Raw genomic sequence first — 21,066 nt, 5'->3', positions numbered from 1 at the left:
ACAGACGATCAGACTGCACACTTTAGGGGGTTAGGAAACAACGAAGTTCAGATAAAGGATCAGAAAACAACTAATGGTTTGATTTATAGACATGCGTGCATCAGAGAGCATACATTACATGCTAACCTCCACCGTCACACATCTGTTTCCCCCAGCATTATTCAACACGTAAAACTACTGAAATTTCAGCTCAAAACAAAGAGAGGCTACTACATGCATTGGAGCACATTTGATTCAGTAACTTGTGTCTACGGCAAGCCGGAGCCCTTCTCCCTGGCCTGCCTCTTCTGCGACTCCTGCGCGATCCTGTCCCTCTCCTTGGTGGCCGCGGCGACGTCGTCCCACGACGAGTGCTCCTCCGCCGTGTGGTCCCCAACGACCTTGTCCGTCGCCACCTGCGCGGCCTCCTTTGTGGCGCCCCACATGTCCTGCGCCGCCTGCTTCGCCTTGTCGCCAAGCGCCTGGGCCGTGTCCGCCACCTTGCTCGCGCCCTCCTTGGTCATCTCCGCCACCTTCTCCCCGGCGCTCTTCGCGCCCTCCGCTGCCTTGTCCTTGGCCTCGCCGGCCTTCTCCGCGGCGCCCTCCGCCACCTCCGCTGTCTTCTCCCTCGCCGCGCCGGCCATCTCCTTTGTCTTCTCTGCCGCCTGCCCGGCCGTCTCCTTTGTCTTCTCCGCCGCCTGCCCGGCCGTCTCCTTGGCCCTCTCCTTCATGTCCCCCGTCTTGTCCGCCGCCGCACTCGCGGTCTCCTTCGTCTTCTCCGCCGCCTGCCCGGCCGTCTCCTTCGCTCTCTCCTTCATCTCGCCCGCCTTGTCGGCGGCCTCGCGCGCGGTCTCCTTCGTCTCGTGCTTGGCCTTCTCCGTCATGCGGGAGGCCTTCTCGGCGGCCTCCTGCGCGGTCTCCTTCGTCTGATGTTTTGCCTTCTCCGTCATGTGCGACGCTTCCTCGGCGGCGTCCCCCACTTTGTGCTTGGTCTCCTCAGCCATGCGCGACGCGTTCTGGTCTGCCCTGTCTTTGGCTTCCCTTGCCGTCTCCTTCATGCTGTCCTTGGCGTTGCCAGTGGCGTCCTTGGCCTGCTCCGCCGCGCCCCTGTACTTGTCCTTGATCTCCCTCCGGTCCTCCGGCGCGTTATGATACGCCTGTCATGGAAGAGCAGAGCACGAAACAGGCTGTGAGCATCTCACGATAGACACGGTAGTAGAGGCCAGTGGCATGCACGTTTGAGGTTACCTGAGACGACTTCGGGGCGGTCTGTAAGCAGAGGGGGCTCCAGCTCGCGGTGTGCGGCCGGGGAGCGAGGAGGTAGTGCTTGGGGAGAGGTTTGACGGCGGTGGTACCGGTGAGCGCTGCGGCGCCAGCGGCGCGCGCGCCTCCGAGCAGCATGGCGGACATCAACCTGGACATGGAGTGCACTTACTCGACCGATCTCTCGCTCGGAGTATCGAGAAGGTAGAATCAACGGTACCGTAGGTTGATGAAAATCTTGGATTGTATCAGTCTGCAGCACTGATGTGTTCTTGGGACGTGTGTGTGAAAGCTTGTAGCAAGGGAGAGTGGGAGAGGATGAGGCCGAGTGGAGTGTTATAAGATGGAGAAGGAGGTGGCGGTGGCGGAGGGGTGGGAGGTGACACGTACGGGGACACGTTGCGGCGAGCGGTGACGCGTGGTGGTGGGGAAGACGGTTCTGTACTTCCGCGGTGTGTGTTGCTGTCCCGAACCGGGAGCGGGAGGCCAGTCAGTCATGCGGCGAACGGTCCGAAAGTTCTGGACACATTTGATGCCCAAGTGTGGCTCGGACGTGCATCTTAAATCAAATTTTGTTTCAATCGTCCTCGCGGCTTTGGCACTGTCCACGTCTGATGCAAGATGGGGCATCCCCAGGACTTGTAACTTGTTGCGTCCAATCCGTCGATCACTGAGTGCGCCTTGGCTAACCAGACTCCATTCTTTTTTGAACAAAGAAAGGGCCCGAAGACCCTAGATGCTGCTAGTATTAGCGAGACGGAGCGTACATTTTGCAGAAAAACCCCTACAGAACAGGGGAATTCTAGATAAGGATTAAAAAATTACAGAAAGGATCCTAAAAAGATTGTAGAAAAAGCAATCAGGTCCTTCCTTGTCGGCTCCGCGGCTGAAGGTCGTCGCTGCATCGCTCCACCACAGAAGAGGCGCCGGCACCGGGGACAACCACTTGGTCCGGCGTCATGGATGGTGCAAAGTGCCTTCCCGTCGAACTGCTTGGTCTCTGGGAAGGGGAGGCTGAGGAGGGTCGCCTTTCGACCATAAGAAGCAGAGGCAAGGCGGCGATGGCCACCGGCGTCAGTCCTCCGCTGAATAACTCCAGGATCTTGCCCAAACAAGATCGATGACCAGTCTTTGGCCATTGTGAGAAAGCTCAAGGTAGCAGCAGGAGATAAGCCAGCCGCCGCAAACTCCTTGGTACCTTTAGTGCCCTCCCCCTCGTCACCATGGCCGGCCAGGAGGACAGGAAAGAGAAGAAGAAGCTGCAGCTGCTGGAGGAAGCGCTTATTGACCAAGCTCGACGGAGCAGCTTCGCTAAACGCCCACCATGGACGCATGTGACGAGCCACCCCGATCTGCTTCCCGATGTTGCGCCAGCACTTCGAGAAGCACAAGCTCCAAACCACCTTATGCTCGGAGATGCCTGTGCCGAAGACGCGCTGCTGCCGTCGCCCTCACCGGAGCCACGCCGCCGCACCGCCCAACAACAGGATGCCCCAGATCTGGTGAGGGAGATCTGGTGACCTACTCCTAGACTCCACTACGGGAAAACAACTACTATGTACACCTACACCGGCGCCTTTCCGTCGCCATCTCCGGCCGGCAGAGCCGCCGGAGAGGGGTCGGAATCGGCCCGGGGAAGAGGTGAGGACTCTCAACTACTGTTCATGATAGAGAGAGGAGAAGGGGGGAAATGAGCGCCGGCTAACCAGACTCCATGATGGGCAAATATATCAACCCGGATATTCAAACGATTCCCGTGATAGCGCCGCAGGAGTGGGATCTATCGTTCACAGATGCTTTGAGATTGTTGAGCAACTCCAGCAATTTTCAATACCAAACATATCAGGAATGTTTTCACTAATTGGATCCCACCTGATGCATACCAAATATATATCTGAATGGATTTCGAAATATATTCATTTCTACAAAATCCAAAAGAAATAATTTTTTCAGACATTCATAATAGAACTTTCACCTTTTGATTGCAAATATGACTCTTTGTAATATGACTAAAATTATTGTTTTTTTTGTTAAGCGCCTCTTGAATCATTATAAAATGTGTTTTCATATGGATGAAATTACTGAAAATGACTACAATTATGTGAAATGTAAGAAGAAAAACATTAAAATTGTTTGAAATGGCTTCTGATGTTTAGAAATAATTGAAATATGAAGGTTTGTTAGAAATGTCATGTCCATGCTTCTCAAATTAACTGTAGTATAGAAAAAAAAACTTGTATATCGATCTTATTCCGATAAATTATTGAAGCATGCCTTTTCTAAAATCAAACATCATTTGAAAACGATTTTTGTAGACTTCATTTCTTTAGTTTCTTTTCATTTGGGTATTTAGGAAAAATATTTTGAAATTTAATAAAATTAATATTTTGGTAGGGTTGGATGAAGTATGTCAATACCAGAATCAAAAATATACAGTAGAAAGAATACGCGATTGATAAGGGTGAAAGAGATAAGGCGGGGTGGGGGCCCACTTGCACAAGGCACAAATATTTACCGGTGGTAGAGTTGACTGAGTACTAATCTAAATCTCTAAATTATTAATATGCGGATATGTGATTATGAAATTCCCTTTAGTAGAGTTTTTGTCCTACCGATCAGAGCATCTAAACCCGCGTCCGAAAAGTGTTCCCGAAGGAATTTGCGGCACGCCAGACATTTGATCGCCCCTAGTTGTGCGCCCCAAAGCACTTTTCTGTTCGGCACAACCCAATACAGTACGCGATACCTCGAGCCCTTTCCCGCTACACATGGGACGTTGTGCGGGCGCCGGACGCAATCAAAAAATCTGCGTCGCGAGTGGTGGGCCAGCCTCTTCAGCCACACAAGGTTGCCGCGCACCCATCGCCTACCTCTAGCTAGCGCAAATCAATTGCTGCGCAACGACGTTGCAGTTTCCCCAAACGCGCTAGAAGACGTCACGCATCCACAACCATAGTCACCACCACCCTCCTTTCTCCATACGCGCTCCATGGCGGGTTCAACTGGCCGCGGCCGTGGAAGGGGTAGGGCGGTCGTGTTGCACGCGCGCTGTTGCCTGAGGAATAGGAGACGGAGTGCCCCAGGAAAAGTACTTCGAGTTCGTCGTCCTCATCAACGACGACCCTTTCAGCAAGAAGAAGCTCCCGAACAAATTCACCGAATTTCTCGCCAGGCGAGGTGACCTTGCGGGAAGCAAGCTGTGGCTTCTGTCGGTGGACCGTGGTGGTCTTGTTCGACGGGGAATGGAACATGTACCTCCACACCGGCACGTGCCCACGCTGTTGAGGTTGGATACTTGGTGAACTTCTTCTACGAAAGCGAAGGCGAGATGAACGTCAAGGTGTTCGAAAACGAGTCTTACCATATCCACTACCACGGCGATGACTCGGGCTACGACAGCGACAACAATGGCAGCAAAGAAGAAGAGGGCAAGTAGGGCCTCTAGTCTAGGGTTTCATGCCCCCACCCTTGGTTTATAACAAGGTTTCCGGATGTTCTTCATCGGCCGTTCAAAGTTTTATTCATGTAAAAGCGGCGAAGCATCTCTAAAATTATGAATAAAGAGTTAATTTTAAATAAAAGATTTTTGGGCCTCGTGTTTGGCGGATGCGGCTGGAGAAGGACACCCAACACGGCACCATGATGTTGCGTCCCCTAAACGACCGATCCAACATTTTTCACGGACGGCGCTTTGGTGGACGTGACGAAAGATGCTCTTAGACAGTAACGACATGCCCATCATGATTGTTTTTTCTCCAGAGAGGTGCTAACCTTTCTTTGAAGTGGTTTTGTTCAGAGCGGTGTGTGTCAGTGGGGAAGGGAGAGACTAAGGTAGCTAATTAATATTACTTGCACCTTTTGGCCAGTGGCATAAATTACATCCCACCACACTAGTATTTACATGATCTGGAGACTGGAGTATGTAAATTTAGGCAAACAAAATTTTATTTTTGAAATTCTGTAGATTACCGTTTTCTTGTTTTACAAGTTGACTATATAGCAAGTTACTGCCTATTACACTAGCGTTTACATGATCTAAAACAATGTGATTTTTGCCAAGCAATGATGTAATTTTCGTCTTACAAGCTCGTATAATGGATTTTATTTCTATTTTTAGTTTCATTCTTTGTTGCCAATTAAGTACCAAATTGAACCCATAATCCATTTTATAAATGGAAGCTTGTTAAGGATTTGATCTAAGAGGGTTGGAGGATTTTTTTTCCTCCATGCCAAGGCTGACTTATGGCGAAATAAAAATCAATTAAGTGTCAAACAGACACTCCTTTTTTTCTAACGCCACATGGCATCTTATAATTTTAAAAAAGAATTACGATGAATTAGAAAATCAGTCGACTTATAAACAATTATACAGCGAATTCCCTCCCTGACGTTTGATCGCTCGAGCAATCACTTTCTGTGGGGCGGAATCGCGAAGCGAAATCAATTCCTTTATTTATCGCGTAGTATTTAATTGTGTTCACATGCATCTGTGTGTTCACACTAAGAGGTCGTGTTTCTACTTTGCAAGTTGCATGCAAAGAGCGTTCACACTGCATGCATGCACATGCACACAACATCTCATGGATTTGCATTTAATGAGCTAACTTTCTCTCACAAGTTGTTGCATGCATACACAGAGCATCTCGCTCTTTTTTTTAGCACGAGGGAGACTCTCAATTCTCTTTATTTCGCAATTCCCTTTTAGTTGGTTATTTTGATACGCTAATTAATGTTCTTTTCGATAATTTTTTATTATTTTCGAGCTTACTTTTTAACAATTTCCTTTCGACAATTTTCTTTTTGCAATTCCCTTTTTGGTTTTATTTTTCGTACGGTAGTTCATGTTTATAATTCCCTTTTTCCGGCTAGTGGTTTTTAATGGGGGGGGGGGGCGGAATAACGGGTGGGGAGATCCACTTGCAACTCAAATGAACTACCACTTGCTACTCAAATTAAATACTATTTTAAGTTGTAAGCTAACAAAAGTTGCTAAAATATTCTAAATGAAATTTACTTTTTAGGGTTGGTAGGTATTTATATTTATCGTTGATAAATAATGGACACCGGGTTGATAACTTGTAAATAGTAAAAAAGTCGCTAAAATATTTTAATTAAAATTAACTTTTTAGAGTTGATAGTTATTTATATTTACCATTGATAAATAACGGGCCACTGAGTTGATAGCTTGTAAACTAAAAAAGAGTCGCTAAAATATTTTCTAAATGAAATACTTTTAGGGTTGGTAGTTATTTATTGTTACTGTTGATAAATAATGTGGCACCGGGTTGATAGCTTGTAAACTAAAAAAAATCACTAAAGGTTTTTATGGTTGATAGTTATTTATATTTACCGTTGATGAATAACTGGACACCGGGTTGATAGTTATTTATTTTTACTGTTGATAAATAACGGGGCATCGGGTTGATAACTTGTAAAAAAAAGATTCGCTAAAATATTCTAATTTAAATTAACTTTTTATGATTGATAGTTATTTAAATTTACCATTGATAAATTACGGATCACCGGGCTGATAGCTTGTAGTATAAAAAATATTCGCGAAAATATTCTAAATAAAATTAGAATATTTAACCGTTGATAAATAAGCTTTTAAGGGTTGGTAGTTATTTATATTTACCGTTGATAAAAAACGAGGCACTGGGTTTGACGTGGGCATTACCCTTCGGGTAACCGACATTGCTCTATCCCGTATTATCTAGTTGGAGGCCCATGAAGGCACTTGGAGGCAAGATGGGCCACTTGGATGGCGCACCAGAAGATTCCTTGACGGGCAAGGCAAGGAAGCAGCCGAACAAGGGAAGATTAGATTTAAAACTACTGTAAACCTAGTCGTACACGGTTAGACCTCTTGAGACCTGGCCTCCTATATAAAGGCCAGGAGAGGGGCTGCCGAGGGACAATCAATCTTAGCAATCTAGGCCACCAAAAAGTCTAGAGCTAGGTCATCATAGCACTTTAGCCTCTCGACGAGATCTCAGCCGAACTATTCGGCACCCCATTGTAACCCAATATCTTCATAATCAAGAACAGACAGGCAGGACGTAAGGGTTTTACCTCATCGAGGGCCCCGAACCTGGGTAAATCGCTCTCCCCGCTTGTCTGTGAACCGATGTCTCGTGTCAGCTTGCAGGATTCCGTCAACCCTAAGCCCCAATCGGAGGGCATTGCCGAGGAGTACCCTCGACAATTGACGCCGTCTGTGGGGAGCCTGTCGGCACAAGATCGGACATCGGCAGAGCCCGTCATGTCGTCGACGACTTCGCCAACACCATCATCGCCGAGATTGGGGAGCCCGATTCGCTTCGGCTCCTATGAGTTCACCCCGCACAGCGACTCGTCCCGTTCGACCTTCTCCGATCTGCAGGGCAACATGGAGATGACCTTCGGGAGCGTCCACTACAACGTCAACTCAGAAGGAATCCTTCGGCTGCTGGAGTCGCCCATCTTCGGATCAACGAGTCCAAGCGCGTCATCATCACTCGACCTTTCGGCTGGTCTGACCGGCTCGACGAGTTCTCCCGCGCCCTTGACTCCCCGTTCGACGTCGTCCATGTCGGTTGGATCCGACAATCCCGCATCTTCAGAATTAACCTCGTACTACTGCTTGAACTGCGACACCAGGCACTGATACGTCTCCAACGTATCGATAATTTCTTGTGTTCCATGCCACATTATTGATGTTATCTACATGTTTTATGCACACTTTATATCATATTCGTGCATTTTCTGGAACTAACCTATTAACAAGATGCCGAAGTGCCGATTGTCGTTTTCTGCTGTTTTTGGTTTCGAAATCCTAGTAAAGAAATATTCTCGGAATTGGACGAAATAAAAGCCCGGAGGCCTATTTTCTCACGAAGCTTCCGTAAGTCCGAAGGAGAGACGAAGAGGGGCCACGGGGGAGCCAAACCCTAGGGCGGCGCGGCCCCCCCTGGCCGCGCCGGCCTGTGGTGTGGGCCCCCCGTGCCGCCTCTTGACTTGCCCTTCCGCCTACAAATAGCCTCCGTGACGAAACCCCCAGTACCGAGAGCCACGATACGGAAAACATTACTGAGACGCCGTCGCCGCCGATCCCATCTCGGGGGATCCCGGAGATCGCCTCCGGCACCCTGCCGGAGAGGGGAATCATCTCCCGGAGGACTCTACACCGCCATGGTCGCCTCCGGAGTGATGAGTGAGTAGTCTACCCCTGGACTATGGGTCCATAGCAGTAGCTAGATGGTTGTCTTCTCCCCATTGTGCTATCATTGTCGGATCTTGTGAGCTGCCTATCATGATCAAGATCATCTATATGTAATTCTATATGTTGCGTTTGTTGGGATCCGATGAATAGAGAATACTTGTTATGTTGATTATCAAAGTTATGCTTATGTGTTGTTTATGATCTTGCATGCTCTCCGTTATTAGTAGATGCTCTGGCCAAGTAGATGCTTTTAACTCCAAGAGGGAGTACTTATGCTCGATAGTGGGTTCATGCCCGCATTGACACCTGGGACAGTGACAGAAAGTTCTAAGGTTGTGTTGTGCTTGTTGCCACTAGGGATAAAACATTGATGCTATGTCTAAGGATGTAGTTGTTGATTACATTACGCACCATACTTAATGCAATTGTCCGTTGCTTGCAACTTAATACTGGAGGGGGTTCGGATGATAACTCGAAGGTGGACTTTTTAGGCATAGATGCAGTTGGATGGCGGTCTATGTACTTTGTCGTAATGCCCAATTAAATCTCACTATACTCATCATGATATGTATGTGCATTGTCATGCTCTCTTTATTTGTCAATTGCCCAACCGTAATTTGTTCACCCAACATGCTGTTCGTCTTATGGGAGAGACACCTCTAGTGAACTGTGGACCCCGGTCCAATTCTCTTTACTCGAAATACAATCTACTGCAATACTTGTTTCTACTGTTTTCTCTCGCAAACAATCATCTTCCACACAATACGGTTAATCCTTTGTTACAGCAAGCCGGTGAGATTGACAACCTCACTCGTTTCGTTGGGGCAAAGTAGTTTGGTTGTGTTGTGCAGGTTCCACGTTGGCGCCGGAATCTCCGGTGTTGCGCCGCACTACATCCCGCCGCCATCAACCTTCAACGTGCTTCTTGGCTCCTCCCGGTTCGATAAACCTTGGTTTCTTTCTGAGGGAAAACTTGCTGCCGTGCGCATCATACCTTCCTCTTGGGGTTGCCCAACGAACGTGTGAAATACACGCCATCAAGCTCTTTTTCTGGCGCCGTTGCCGGGGAGATCAAGACACGCTGCAAGGGGAGTCTCCACTTCTCAATCTCTTTACTTTGTTTTTGTCTTGCTTTATTTTATTTACTACTTTGTTTGCTGCACTAAATCAAAATACAAAAAAATTAGTTGCTAGTTTTACTTTATTTGCTATCTTGTTTGCTATATCAAAAACACAACAAAATTAGTTTACCTGCATTCACTTTACTTATTTCATCATGTTTCCTTTTAATTTTACTACAAAGAACATACCGGTAGGACGTGGGTCTATAGTTGGGAGAAATAATATAGAAGAATTCTTCAACCATGTTAGTACCATTGAAAATTTTGAAGATAGACACTTGATAGATCTTGCGCCTACTTATGAAATTGCTGCTGCGCATTTAGTTCGCTTGTTGGAAACTAAATTTGTTAATCTTAATCCTATAATCCAACACATGTTTTTCACGCTTGGTGATATGGAAGAAGGGGAAAAGAAAGATTTTGTTTTAGAAACCCTTCTTAGAGAATTTGGTGGTCTAGCAAGAGAAGCTAGAAAGGTGTTTGCTAAATTCAATATGCTTGGTTCTCCTACTAATTTTGCTAGTCTCCTTGAAAAGATGGATATGGATAGAATAAGATACACTAATAATATTGATGATGGAGAGGAGATCAAAGCACCAATACCATGCAAGCTCCTAGCTATGAATGATGCACTAGAAAATAATTATGCTTGGCTTGTTCCGGAAAATTTGTTTGATGAGAGTAGCACACCTAAGACTAATGAAAAGGGAGATGCTAAAACTTATGTATCTAATATAATATGCCTAGTTGAGAAAACTCCACACCTCGCTGAGAATGCACCACCCTTCGATAATACTTGATACACACTTTCGCGCCTAGCCGAAAGGCGTTAAAGAAAAGCGCTTATGGGAGACAACCCATGTTTTTACCTACAGTACTTTGTTTTTATTTTGTGTCTTGGAAGTTGTTTACTACTGTAGCAACCTCTCCTTATCTTAGTTTTGAGTTTTGTTGTGCCAAGTTAAGCCGTTGATAGAAAAGTAAGTACTAGATTTGGATTACTGCGCAGTTCCAGATTTCTTTGCTGTCACGAATCTGAGCCCACTGCCCTGCAGGAAGCTCAGAAAATTATGCCAATTTACGTGCATGATCCTCAGATATGTACGCAACTTTCATTCAATTTGAGCATTTTCATTTGAGCAAGTCTGGTGCCATTTTAAAATTCGTCAATACGAACTGTTCTGTTTTGACAGATTCTGCCTTTTATTTTCGCATTGCCTCTTTCGCTATGTTGGATGAATTTCTTTGATCCACTAATGTCCAGTAGCATTATGCAATGTCCAGAAGTGTTAAGAATGAGTGTGTCACCTCTGAATATGTCAATTTATATTGTGCACTAACCCTCTAATGAGTTGTTTCGAGTTTGGTGTGGAGGAAGTTTTCAAGGATCAAGAGAGGAGTATGATGCAACATGATCAAGGAGAGTGAAAGCTCTAAGCTTGGGGATGCACCCGGTGGTTCACCCCTGCATATATCAAGAAGACTCAAGCGTCTAAGCTTGGGGATGCCCAAGGCATCCCCTTCTTCATCAACAAATTATCGGGTTCCTCCCCGAAACTACATTTTTATTCGGCCACATCTTATGTGCTTTTTCTTGGAGCGTCGTTTTGTTTTTGTTTTTGTTTTGTTTGAATAAAATGGATCCTAGCATTCACTTTATGGGAGAGATACACACTCCGCTGTAGCATATGGACAAATATGTCCTTGGTTTCTACTCATAGTATTCATGGCGAAGTTTCTCCTTCGTTAAATTGTTATATGGTTGGAATTGGAAAATGATACATGTAGTAATTGCTATAAATGTTTTGGGTAATGTGATACTTGGCAATTGTTGTGTTCATGTTTAAGCTCTTGCATCATATGCTTTGCACCCATTAATGAAGAAATACATAGAGCATGCTTAAATTTGGTTTGCATATTTGGTTTCTCTAAGGTCTAGATAATTTCTAGTTTTGAGTTTGAACAACAAGGAAGACGGTATAGAGTATTATAATGCTTTCAATATGTCTTTTATGTGAGTTTTGCTGTACTAGTTCATCCTTGTGTTTGCCTCAAATAACCTTGCTAGCCTAAACCTTGTATCGAGAGGGAATACTTCTCATGCATCCAAAATACTTGAGCCAACCACTATGCCATTTGTGTCCACCATACCTACCTACTACATGGTATTTTCCAGCCATTCCAAAGTAAATTGCTTGAGTGCTACCTTTAAAATTCCATCATTCACCTTTGCAATATATAGCTCATGGGACAAATAGCTTAAAAACTATTGTGGTATTGAATATGTAATTATGCACTTTATCTCTTATTAAGTTGCTTGTTGCGCGATAACCATGTTTATCGGGGAACGCCATCAACTCATTGTTGAATTTCATGTGAGTTGCTATGCATGTTCGTCTTGTCCGAAGTAAGGGCGATCTACACTGAGTTGAATGGTTTGAGCATGCATATTGTGAGAGAAGAACATTGGGCCGCTAACTAAAGCCATGTTCCATGGTGGAAGTTTCAGTTTTGGACAAACATCCTCAAATCTCTAATGAGAAAAGAATTAATTGTTGTTGAATGCTTAAAGCATTAAAAGAGGAGTCCATTATCCGTTGTCTATGTTGTCCCGGTATGGATGTCTAAGTTGAGAATAATCAAAAGCGAGAAATCCAAATGCGAGCTTTCTCCTTAGACCTTTGTACAGGCGGCATAGAGGTACCCCTTTGTGATACTTGGTTAAAGCATATGTATTGCGGTGATAATCCAGGTAGTCCAAGCTAATTAGGACAAGGTGCGAGCACTATTAGTACACTATGCATGAGGCTTGCAACTTATAAGATATAATTTACATGATGCATATGCTTTATTACTACCGTTGACAAAATTGTTTCATGTTTTCAAAATCAAAGCTCTAGCACAAATATAGCAATCGATGCTTTTCCTCTATGAGGACCATTCTCTTTACTTTTATGTTGAGTCGGTTCACCTATTTCTCTCCACCTCAAGAAGCAAACACTTGTGTGAACTGTGCATTGATTCTTACATACTTGCTTATTGCACTTATTATATTACTCTATGTTGACAATATCCATGAGATATACATGTTACAAGTTGAAAGCAACTGCTGAAACTTAATCTTCTTTTGTGTTGCTTCAATACCTTTACTTCGAATTATTGCTTTATGAGTTAACTCTTATGCAAGACTTATTGATGCTTGTCTTGAAATGCTATTCATGAAAAGTCTTTGCTTTATGATTCACTTGTTTACTCATGTCATACACATTGTTTTGATCGCTGCATTCTCTACATATGCTTTACAAATAGTATGATCAAGTTTATGATGGCATGTCACTCCGTAAATTATCTTTGTTATCGTTTTACCTGCTCGGGACGAGCGTAACTAAGCTTGGGGATGCTGATACGTCTCCAACGTATCGATAATTTCTTGTGTTCCATGCCACATTATTGATGTTATCTACATGTTTTATGCACACTTTATATCATATTCGTGCATTTTCCGGAACTAACCTATTAACAAGATGCCGAAGTGCCGATTCTGTTGTTCTCGCTGTTTTTGGTTTCAGAAATCCTAGTAAAGAAATATTCTCGGAATTGGACGAAATAAAAGCCCGGAGGCCTATTTTCTCACGAAGCTTCCGGAAGTCCGAAGGAGAGACGAAGAGGGGCCACGGGGAGCCAAACCCTAGGGCGGCGCGGCCCCCCTTGGCCGCGCCGGCCCGTGGTGTGGGCCCCCCGTGCCGCCTCTTGACTTGCCCTTCCGCCTACAAATAGCCTCCGTGACGAAACCCCCGGCACCGAGAGCCACGATACGGAAAACATTACCGAGACGCCGTCGCCGCCGATCCCATCTCGGGGATCCTCGGAGATCGCCTCCGGCACCCTGCCGGAGAGGGGAATCATCTCCCGGAGGACTCTACACCGCCATGGTCGCCTCCGGAGTGATGAGTGAGTAGTCTACCCCTGGACTATGGGTCCATAGCAGTAGCTAGATGGTTGTCTTCTCCCCATTGTGCTATCATTGTCGGATCTTGTGAGCTGCCTATCATGATCAAGATCATCTATATGTAATTCTATATGTTGCGTTTGTTGGGATCCGATGAATAGAGAATACTTGTTATGTTGATTATCAAAGTTATGCTTATGTGTTGTTTATGATCTTGCATGCTCTCCGTTATTAGTAGATGCTCTGGCCAAGTAGATGCTTTTAACTCCAAGAGGGAGTACTTATGCTCGATAGTGGGTTCATGCCCGCATTGACACTCGGGACGATGGATGTAAAGTTCTAAGGTTGTGTTGTGCTGTTGCCACTAGGGATAAAACATTGATGCTATGTCTAAGGATGTAGTTGTTGATTACATTACGCACCATACTTAATGCAATTGTCTCGTTGCTTGCAACTTAATACTGGAGGGGTTCGGATGATAACTCGAAGGTGGACTTTTTAGGCATAGATGCGGTTGGATGGCGGTCTATGTACTTTGTCGTAATGCCCAATTAAATCTCACTATACTCATCATGATATGTATGTGCATTGTCATGCTCTCTTTATTTGTCAATTGCCCAACTGTAATTTGTTCACCCAACATGTCTGTTCGTCTTATGGGAGAGACACCTCTAGTGAACTCGTGGACCCCGGTCCAATTCTCTTTACTCGAAATACAATCTACTCGCAATACTTGTTTCTACCGTTTTCTCTCGCAAACAATCATCTTCCACACAATACGGTTAATCCTTTGTTACGAGCAAGCCGGTGAGATTGACAACCTCACTTGTTTCGTTGGGGCAAAGTAGTTTGGTTGTGTTGTGCAGGTTCCACGTTGGCGCCGGAATCTCTCGGTGTTGCGCCGCACTACATCCCGCCGCCATCAACCTTCAACGTGCTTCTTGGCTCCTCCTGGTTCGATAAACCTTGGTTTCTTTCTGAGGGAAAACTTGCTGCTGTGCGCATCATACCTTCCTCTTGGGGTTGCCCAACGAACGTGTGAAATACACGCCATCAGGCACGGGCTGGGATCAAGCGACACACCGTTCATCTGCAATGCCCAGTATTCATCGGGAGAGGACAGCGTCGACAGCATCATCCGAGGTGTCACCCGAGGAGCGGCGCACCATCAAGTTTACGTTGCTAACAGGGGAGACGGAGATCGCACCCCCCGTTCCAGCAGGCGAGCTAGTTTTGAGAACAGCGCCAGCAACAACAACAACGACCACACCATCGCAGAGGAGGAGTGGGCAGCAGCCAAAGCAGCCGTGCTTAACAACACATCGCTCCCGGCAGGAACCACGGTTGGCACCCTCAATGCTTACCGCTCTATTTTAGAGAAAAACCGGGAACGATTATTCAAGGAACAGACCACCCTCGAGAGACGCCTATTTGCGGCAGACCGATCTAGCGAACGACGAAGAGGCTCGCAAGGAAGCGCCTCTCGAAGCACTCAAGGGGCAGGCAAACATCGATCAAGACTATCTAGGTTATCGGAAGACGATGCTAGAGAAATAACATCGAACCTGACCAAGTCCTTTATGACCACGGACACCGCGGGCATGCCACGACCAAAAACCGTCGCAGGAGCAACCGCCAACCTCGCTGCATACCTCATCAACCAGCACCCTGAAGGTTCTATGGCTCAAGCCCACCGAGGTGCCCTAGAAAGTCTCGCAATATTGGGAGATAATCTAGTTCCGCGGAAGGAAAAGGCCACGTTACAGGCTAGTGGCTCAAAGCATCATGCGAGAGATGCTCGGGACGAAATCACTCAGAGCAGGATCGACAAAGCAAGGCGACGATGCGCCGCCAGGGAGGAGTATGACAGTGATTCTTCAGATGAGAGTCAGGAGAACGATGACGAACTCAGGGGAGCCGATTGTTTAAGCTACAAAATCCGTGAGGCAATGCCACCCAGGAAGTTCAAACCCACCCCTACTGACGCTGCCAAATACGATGGGCAGCAGGAGCCAAGGTCCTGGATAGACGACCATCTGCGGACTGTGATTCTGCATAAGGGGAACCAGATAGCAGCAATGCAGTGCTTGCAGCTCTACCTAAAGGATTCAGCGCGAGCCTGGTTAAGGGGACTGCCGAAGGGTTCCATCAAATAATGGGACGACCTAGTAGATGCTTTCGTTGCCAATTTCCAAGCAACGTACAAAAGGCCCGTCGGGATCGAAGAGTTACGGCATTGCCAGCAAAAGCAGAAGGAATCAATGCACGCATACATCGGGAGATTCACCAAACTCCTAAACGCTGCCGAAGATGTATCCGTCGATAGAGCAATCGACGCCTTCAGCGATGGCATCCGACGTGAAAGCTACATAGAAGAACTCGGACGCAAAAGGCCAAAAACCATAACCAAGTTAATGGAAATCGCCAACAGCTGGGCAGATGGCGAGGACAACGTACGAAAGCCGCGACAGCGCAGTGACGACGAAGATGACGATCAGCCGAAGCACGATTCGGGTGGTCGAAGGGATCGTCACAAGAGAAGAAAGAACCGCAGCTATGATGACAACAACCTGGTGGCTGCAGGATACTCCGATCGGCAGGACGACCGATATGACGATAGAACAGACGATCGACAGGACGGCAATCGGAGTAACTCTGGGAACCGCGGCAATTATAAACCGCGGCAGCAGAGGACTCCCGAACTGCCTTACGCTGAGCAGATCAACGCTCTCTGTTACTTGCACTCGTATACCGATTCTAAGGACGGCAAAACTAAGTCAAGCCATTTGCTCAGGGACTGTCGGCAGTTCATTGACATGCACAAACTCATCCAGCAGGGAGGACAGCAACCACTACCACCACCACCACCTCCTCCACCACAGCATCAGGTCCAGCAGGCTCAACCTCACCAACCCAACGAGGCATTCCCACCACCACGTGGGCAGATGAGTATGATCCACAGGACAAGAGTTTCAAGAAGAGAAATGAAGAAGCTCACTCGAGAAATCAACCTGGCGGAAAGCATCATGGCAAACATCCCTGAATATATCGAGTGGTCGTCTCAGAGTATTACATTCAGCCGAGCAGATCACCCGATGACCATACCGAAACCAGGACACGCGGCCTTAGTAGTCGAGGCGCAGGTCGGGGGATTCAAGATGAGCAAAGTCTTCATGGATGGTGGAAGCGGACTAAACCTGATATTTCTCGACACGATCAAGAGTATGGGGATCACCATGAGAATGCTAGAAGAGTCGGACACCCGCTTTCATGGGATTCTCCCTACTTCACCAGCGTACTCTCTTGGCAAAGTTTACCTGAACGTCGTCTTTGGCAAATCCGACAACTTCAGGAAGGAAAAGATCGAGTTTGAAGTCGTGAACTGGGAGTCGCAGTATCACGCTATACTCGGGAGGCCAGCTTATGCCAAGTTCATGGCTGTACCGCACTATGCATACCTCAAGCTGAAAATGCCTGGGAGCAACGGGACTAACATTACAGTCTATGGAAGTTTCTCACGCTCGGACAATTGTGATCGAGACTTTCAGAGAATTGCTGCAAAGTTTGGACTGCGGCAGGAACTTACTGATCTTCCTTCGAAGTCATCATCACGCGATACTAAGGAAGAAGAACGCGTCAGGGGGGCAAAGAAGAAGCTAGCCGACCTCGCCCTTGAAGCTTCGGCAGCACAAACTTCTGCAGATAAAGCTTCGGCAGAAAAAGCTTCGGAAGCTGATGGCGTAGAAGACTTAGAAGATGTGGTGACCCGGCATACCACTGCATGGTGTAGTATGCAAGTCTGATATAACACCAATGAAACACCGTTCCACTAGTATTATATCGCTCAGAGTGGTACAACAGAAACATATGCGGGTCCAAGGCATGTCTATAGAATTACAACATTTACTCTGTTACATAAGATCATCACAGCCTCCTACTTTACAATGAGGTAAACTGCAAATAAAATCCAGGAGAACGACTCGAAGTCTAATCCTAACACGAACTCTATTTGTAGAGTATTTAACTAGCTACAGAGGCTATGGATAGATTCTAGCTAAATAGGAGCTAAGTTTAGGAAGCTAGTTCCTTTCTATTGCTAATCTAGGTTTCTCCTTGTTGGATGTGGTATCTGACTCTTCTGACAAGGTCCTGTCTCGTGAAGTAGTTGTTGACTCCTCGGCCTTCGAGTTGTACTGTAGATCCTCCTTCGATGCCTCCATATCTAAGCGGGGATTTAAGAGTGGGATGAGTACGAGCGTACTCAACAAGTTCATTATAGGAAAGAGGTGTTTAATGCACTAGCTACAGCATTAGACCAGAAAGTCTAATACTAATGCAGGTTTTTATAATCATTTCTTCAAGAGGTTGCTTTTATTCCAAAGAACTATGTCCGTCAGCCTTCACCGGTTTACTAGAACTTCATGGAGCTCCTTTCCGGCCGCGTTCGCAGTTCCTTATCCCGGAACGAGGAGTGACAGGTCACGGTTCTTTACACTCGCAGAGGTGTGTTGCTTTACCCATAAGAGATCTTAACCTTGGTGCCAACCGGGCATATGTTCCCGTCCACACTTCCTTTGGTGTGAGGCCCGGTATAAGGTCTAGCCAATCATGTTCCTCCGCTACCTCGAACACCCACCCTTTGTTGCATGCCCCGACCCTGGGTCCACGCCGGTCCCATTATTCCCGTAATTTCGGGGTGGACCCCGACCACGACGACAGGTGATGGGCTCTACCATACACTCCTACGCCGGTAGCCGCAACCCATCATAGACCGCATTACCGTGGGGAATTAGAATGGGATCCCCACCCTCCGGTTGTTCCGCAAGATACAACTGCTACGGCAAGCAATGCTTTACCGTGGGGAATTAGAATGGGATCCCCACCCTCCGGTTGTTCCGCCAGATACAACTGCTACGGTAAGCGCATCCGTTTATGAACGAGAGGTGGAAACACTTTTGACTACTCCGTCCCACTCCGGATCTTATGGTTAACACGGGTATTACGGCACAAGAATCACTGACGACATTTGTTGTTTAATCCTAGATGGATATAATCCCGTGCAATGGAACCTCCACCATATCAACACAATCCATGGTTCCATTGCCCACCACATAGTCATATTCATAGTTATGAAAGTAGTGGTTTTGATTTTTATGCAATAATGATAACCATAATACTTTGCAAGTAATTTGATAGAAATACTCAAATGACATGAGCAAGTGATGAACTTGCCTTTCTTGACTCGCAAGATTATGCGGACAAGGTCTTCGATACGTAATAACTCCAAATTCTGAAATAGCATCATCGTCCGGTAAGGACGATGTTTAAAAGATTGCCAAGGATGCAATAATGCATAAGTATGAGATGCAATCGCTCTAAGCGTGACCTAACCCCGATGATTTAGGATTAGTGAGTGGTAATGATTATTTTTAGGTGTGTTGCACTTTTAAAGTGATTCTCAAACAAGGTTCTTATTAGGGTTGATTACTTGGTATTCTAAATAAACAATGCATTATATCACAATAATAATATTATAAGCACACATCAAGGATAATTGGTATAATCCTAACATGTATTTGAACAGTGGTTGATTTAGGCACTATATGGCATGGTTAATGATTAATTATCATATACTTCAAAGGAATGACTTTTGAAGAACATGTTCTTTAATAAAGAACAAGTATGATAATTAAGGTTGTGGAGTTCTATGGTTTATTATGGTTTAATCTAGTTTTCGGAGTAAGTATTAGATGGATCACAACATAGTTGGATTCATCGAGTATCTAGGCTTGTTTGGTTTTACTTAAGCATAAACAACTTAAGCAATTAGTTACACATGGGTACTATCGTGGTTGGTTACAGACTTCATCGGTGATAGATGGCTAGGGTTCATAGGTCCTTATAAGCAGGGTTGATGATGATTCTTTATTCACTTCAAAAGAATAACTTTTGAAGAACATACTTCTTAAATAATAAGAAGTATATCAATTAGGTTTGAGGTGGTCTAGGTTTTACGGTTGGTTCTGTTAAGTAAGGAGTAATTGGCTCCTTAATAGGATGATTGATAAGTATCCAATACGGGTAGGGTTTAGTGGAATATGGTTAGGTAATGCTCAAGATTTGGCATAGTTGCTCCTGAGGTTCATCACATTGGTGTGATGCTAAATAGGAATGAATAAGGATGATGGACTTGGTAATAGGATCTAGGGTTTACACTTGGTTGATCCTACTTGATCAACTAGGTTTAGTGGTATGCATACATGGAATACAACATTGCTAGTGATAGGGTTCTACATTTTATGTGGGCATAGGTATGTCTTTTAGTTGCTAATGATGGCTCTATAATTTGAAATAAAGTACCATGATCACATGTTCTAACCTTGGGTTTAGGTTAGAAGCAAATTAGGGTTTACATGTAATACTGGAACTAGGGTTCCTAATTAATTTAGGGTGGTAGGAGTCACATGAAATGATAGGGTGATAATATCATTCCATGTGAAATTTAGGGTTTGTTATTAACAATTTAATTCTATGATTAATAACTTCATGTTAAAGTTGAAGTTATTAATAACTTTGAAATAAAATTAATATTCAATTTGGCTTTTTATTATTTTAAATAAATAAATAATTAAGGTAATTATTAATTAGGGTTTAAATCCCTCTAATAAGGATTTAACAAAACAATGAATAAAGAAATTACTTTTAATGTTTTCTTTATTCATGTACTGGTTTTTATTTAATTTGAAAAGTTTTTTACTAATTATTGAATTTTACTTGAATTTTAAATTAAAAGAAAAGGCTTAAACAATAAATATTAAATGATTAATTTTTATTAAAAATAAAAATTTCATGTTATATTTTATTGGATAGTATTTACTTTTATAAGAATTTTGATGTCTTATTCTTATTTTTCTGAGTTAATAAGATTTTTCTATAAATTTTTAAAGTTGCAGTAATTATTGAATTGAAAAAATAAAAACGAAATGACTAAACCTACCCGGACAGAACACACCCACAGTCTATGACTGGTGGGGTCTGTCCACCTCACCCGCCACGTGGGATTTGACCGAGTCAAAATTACCACGGTGGCGAGGAGGTCTCTGGCCGGCGGGTACTGGCGATGGTCGCCGGCGCTAGGGCGTTCCCGCGAGCCTGAGCAGGGGCGCGTTGGACAATACTCACCAAGGCGAGTCTAGTGGTGGCAGCGCCACCCCCTAATGGTCACCGGAGCGGCGGCGACGGTGATGCCCGACGGCGGCGCTCCCAGGCAAGTGGTGCGGCGAGGCTACGGTGGTCTAGGGGGAAAAGCGAGCATGCCAGTCGGTAGAGGGGCTCACCAGGAGCACGACGAGCTTGACGGCGAAGCGAATGGAGCTCGGACGGCGACGAAATCATCCGTGAACCTGGCGGCAGTGGTCGAAGAAATTGGCCAAATTCGCCAGTCCAGGGGCTCCCCATCTTGCAAGCTTCGACGAGAAGAACGAGGAGAGGATGGTGGTGCTGGGAGTATCCTCGGCGAGGCTCAGGGATGCCTTAATCGCCGATGGTGAACG

At 45.5% G+C, this 21,066-nt stretch overlaps 1 protein-coding gene across 1 annotated transcript; it reads right to left on the bottom strand.

The window, feature by feature from the left end:
* Positions 1 to 248: 248 nt before the first annotated feature.
* On the bottom strand, positions 249 to 1,401 carry LOC124670849 (ABA-inducible protein PHV A1-like). Its single transcript, XM_047207320.1, has 2 exons — positions 1,228 to 1,401; positions 249 to 1,136 (listed from the first exon to the last, which is right to left on the bottom strand). Exons 1-2 carry the CDS (start codon positions 1,399 to 1,401, stop codon positions 249 to 251), a joined length of 1,062 nt encoding a protein of 353 aa, XP_047063276.1.
* Positions 1,402 to 21,066: the final 19,665 nt, after the last annotated feature.

The sequence above is a fragment of the Lolium rigidum genome, chromosome 7 (assembly GCF_022539505.1).
Source record: "Lolium rigidum isolate FL_2022 chromosome 7, APGP_CSIRO_Lrig_0.1, whole genome shotgun sequence".
NCBI classification, from domain to species: Eukaryota; Viridiplantae; Streptophyta; class Magnoliopsida; order Poales; family Poaceae; genus Lolium; species Lolium rigidum.
This window is presented reverse-complemented; position numbering and strand designations above follow the sequence as displayed.

Bases quoted from the DNA above. Each gene is read 5' to 3' on its own strand.
- LOC124670849 (XM_047207320.1), bottom strand. From the start codon at position 1,401: ATGTCCAGGTTGATGTCCGCCATGCTGCTCGGAGGCGCGCGCGCCGCT. The intron at 1,137-1,227 runs GTAACCTCAAAC...CTTCCATGACAG, and splicing joins CCGCCCCGAAGTCGTCTCAG to GCGTATCATAACGCGCCGGA.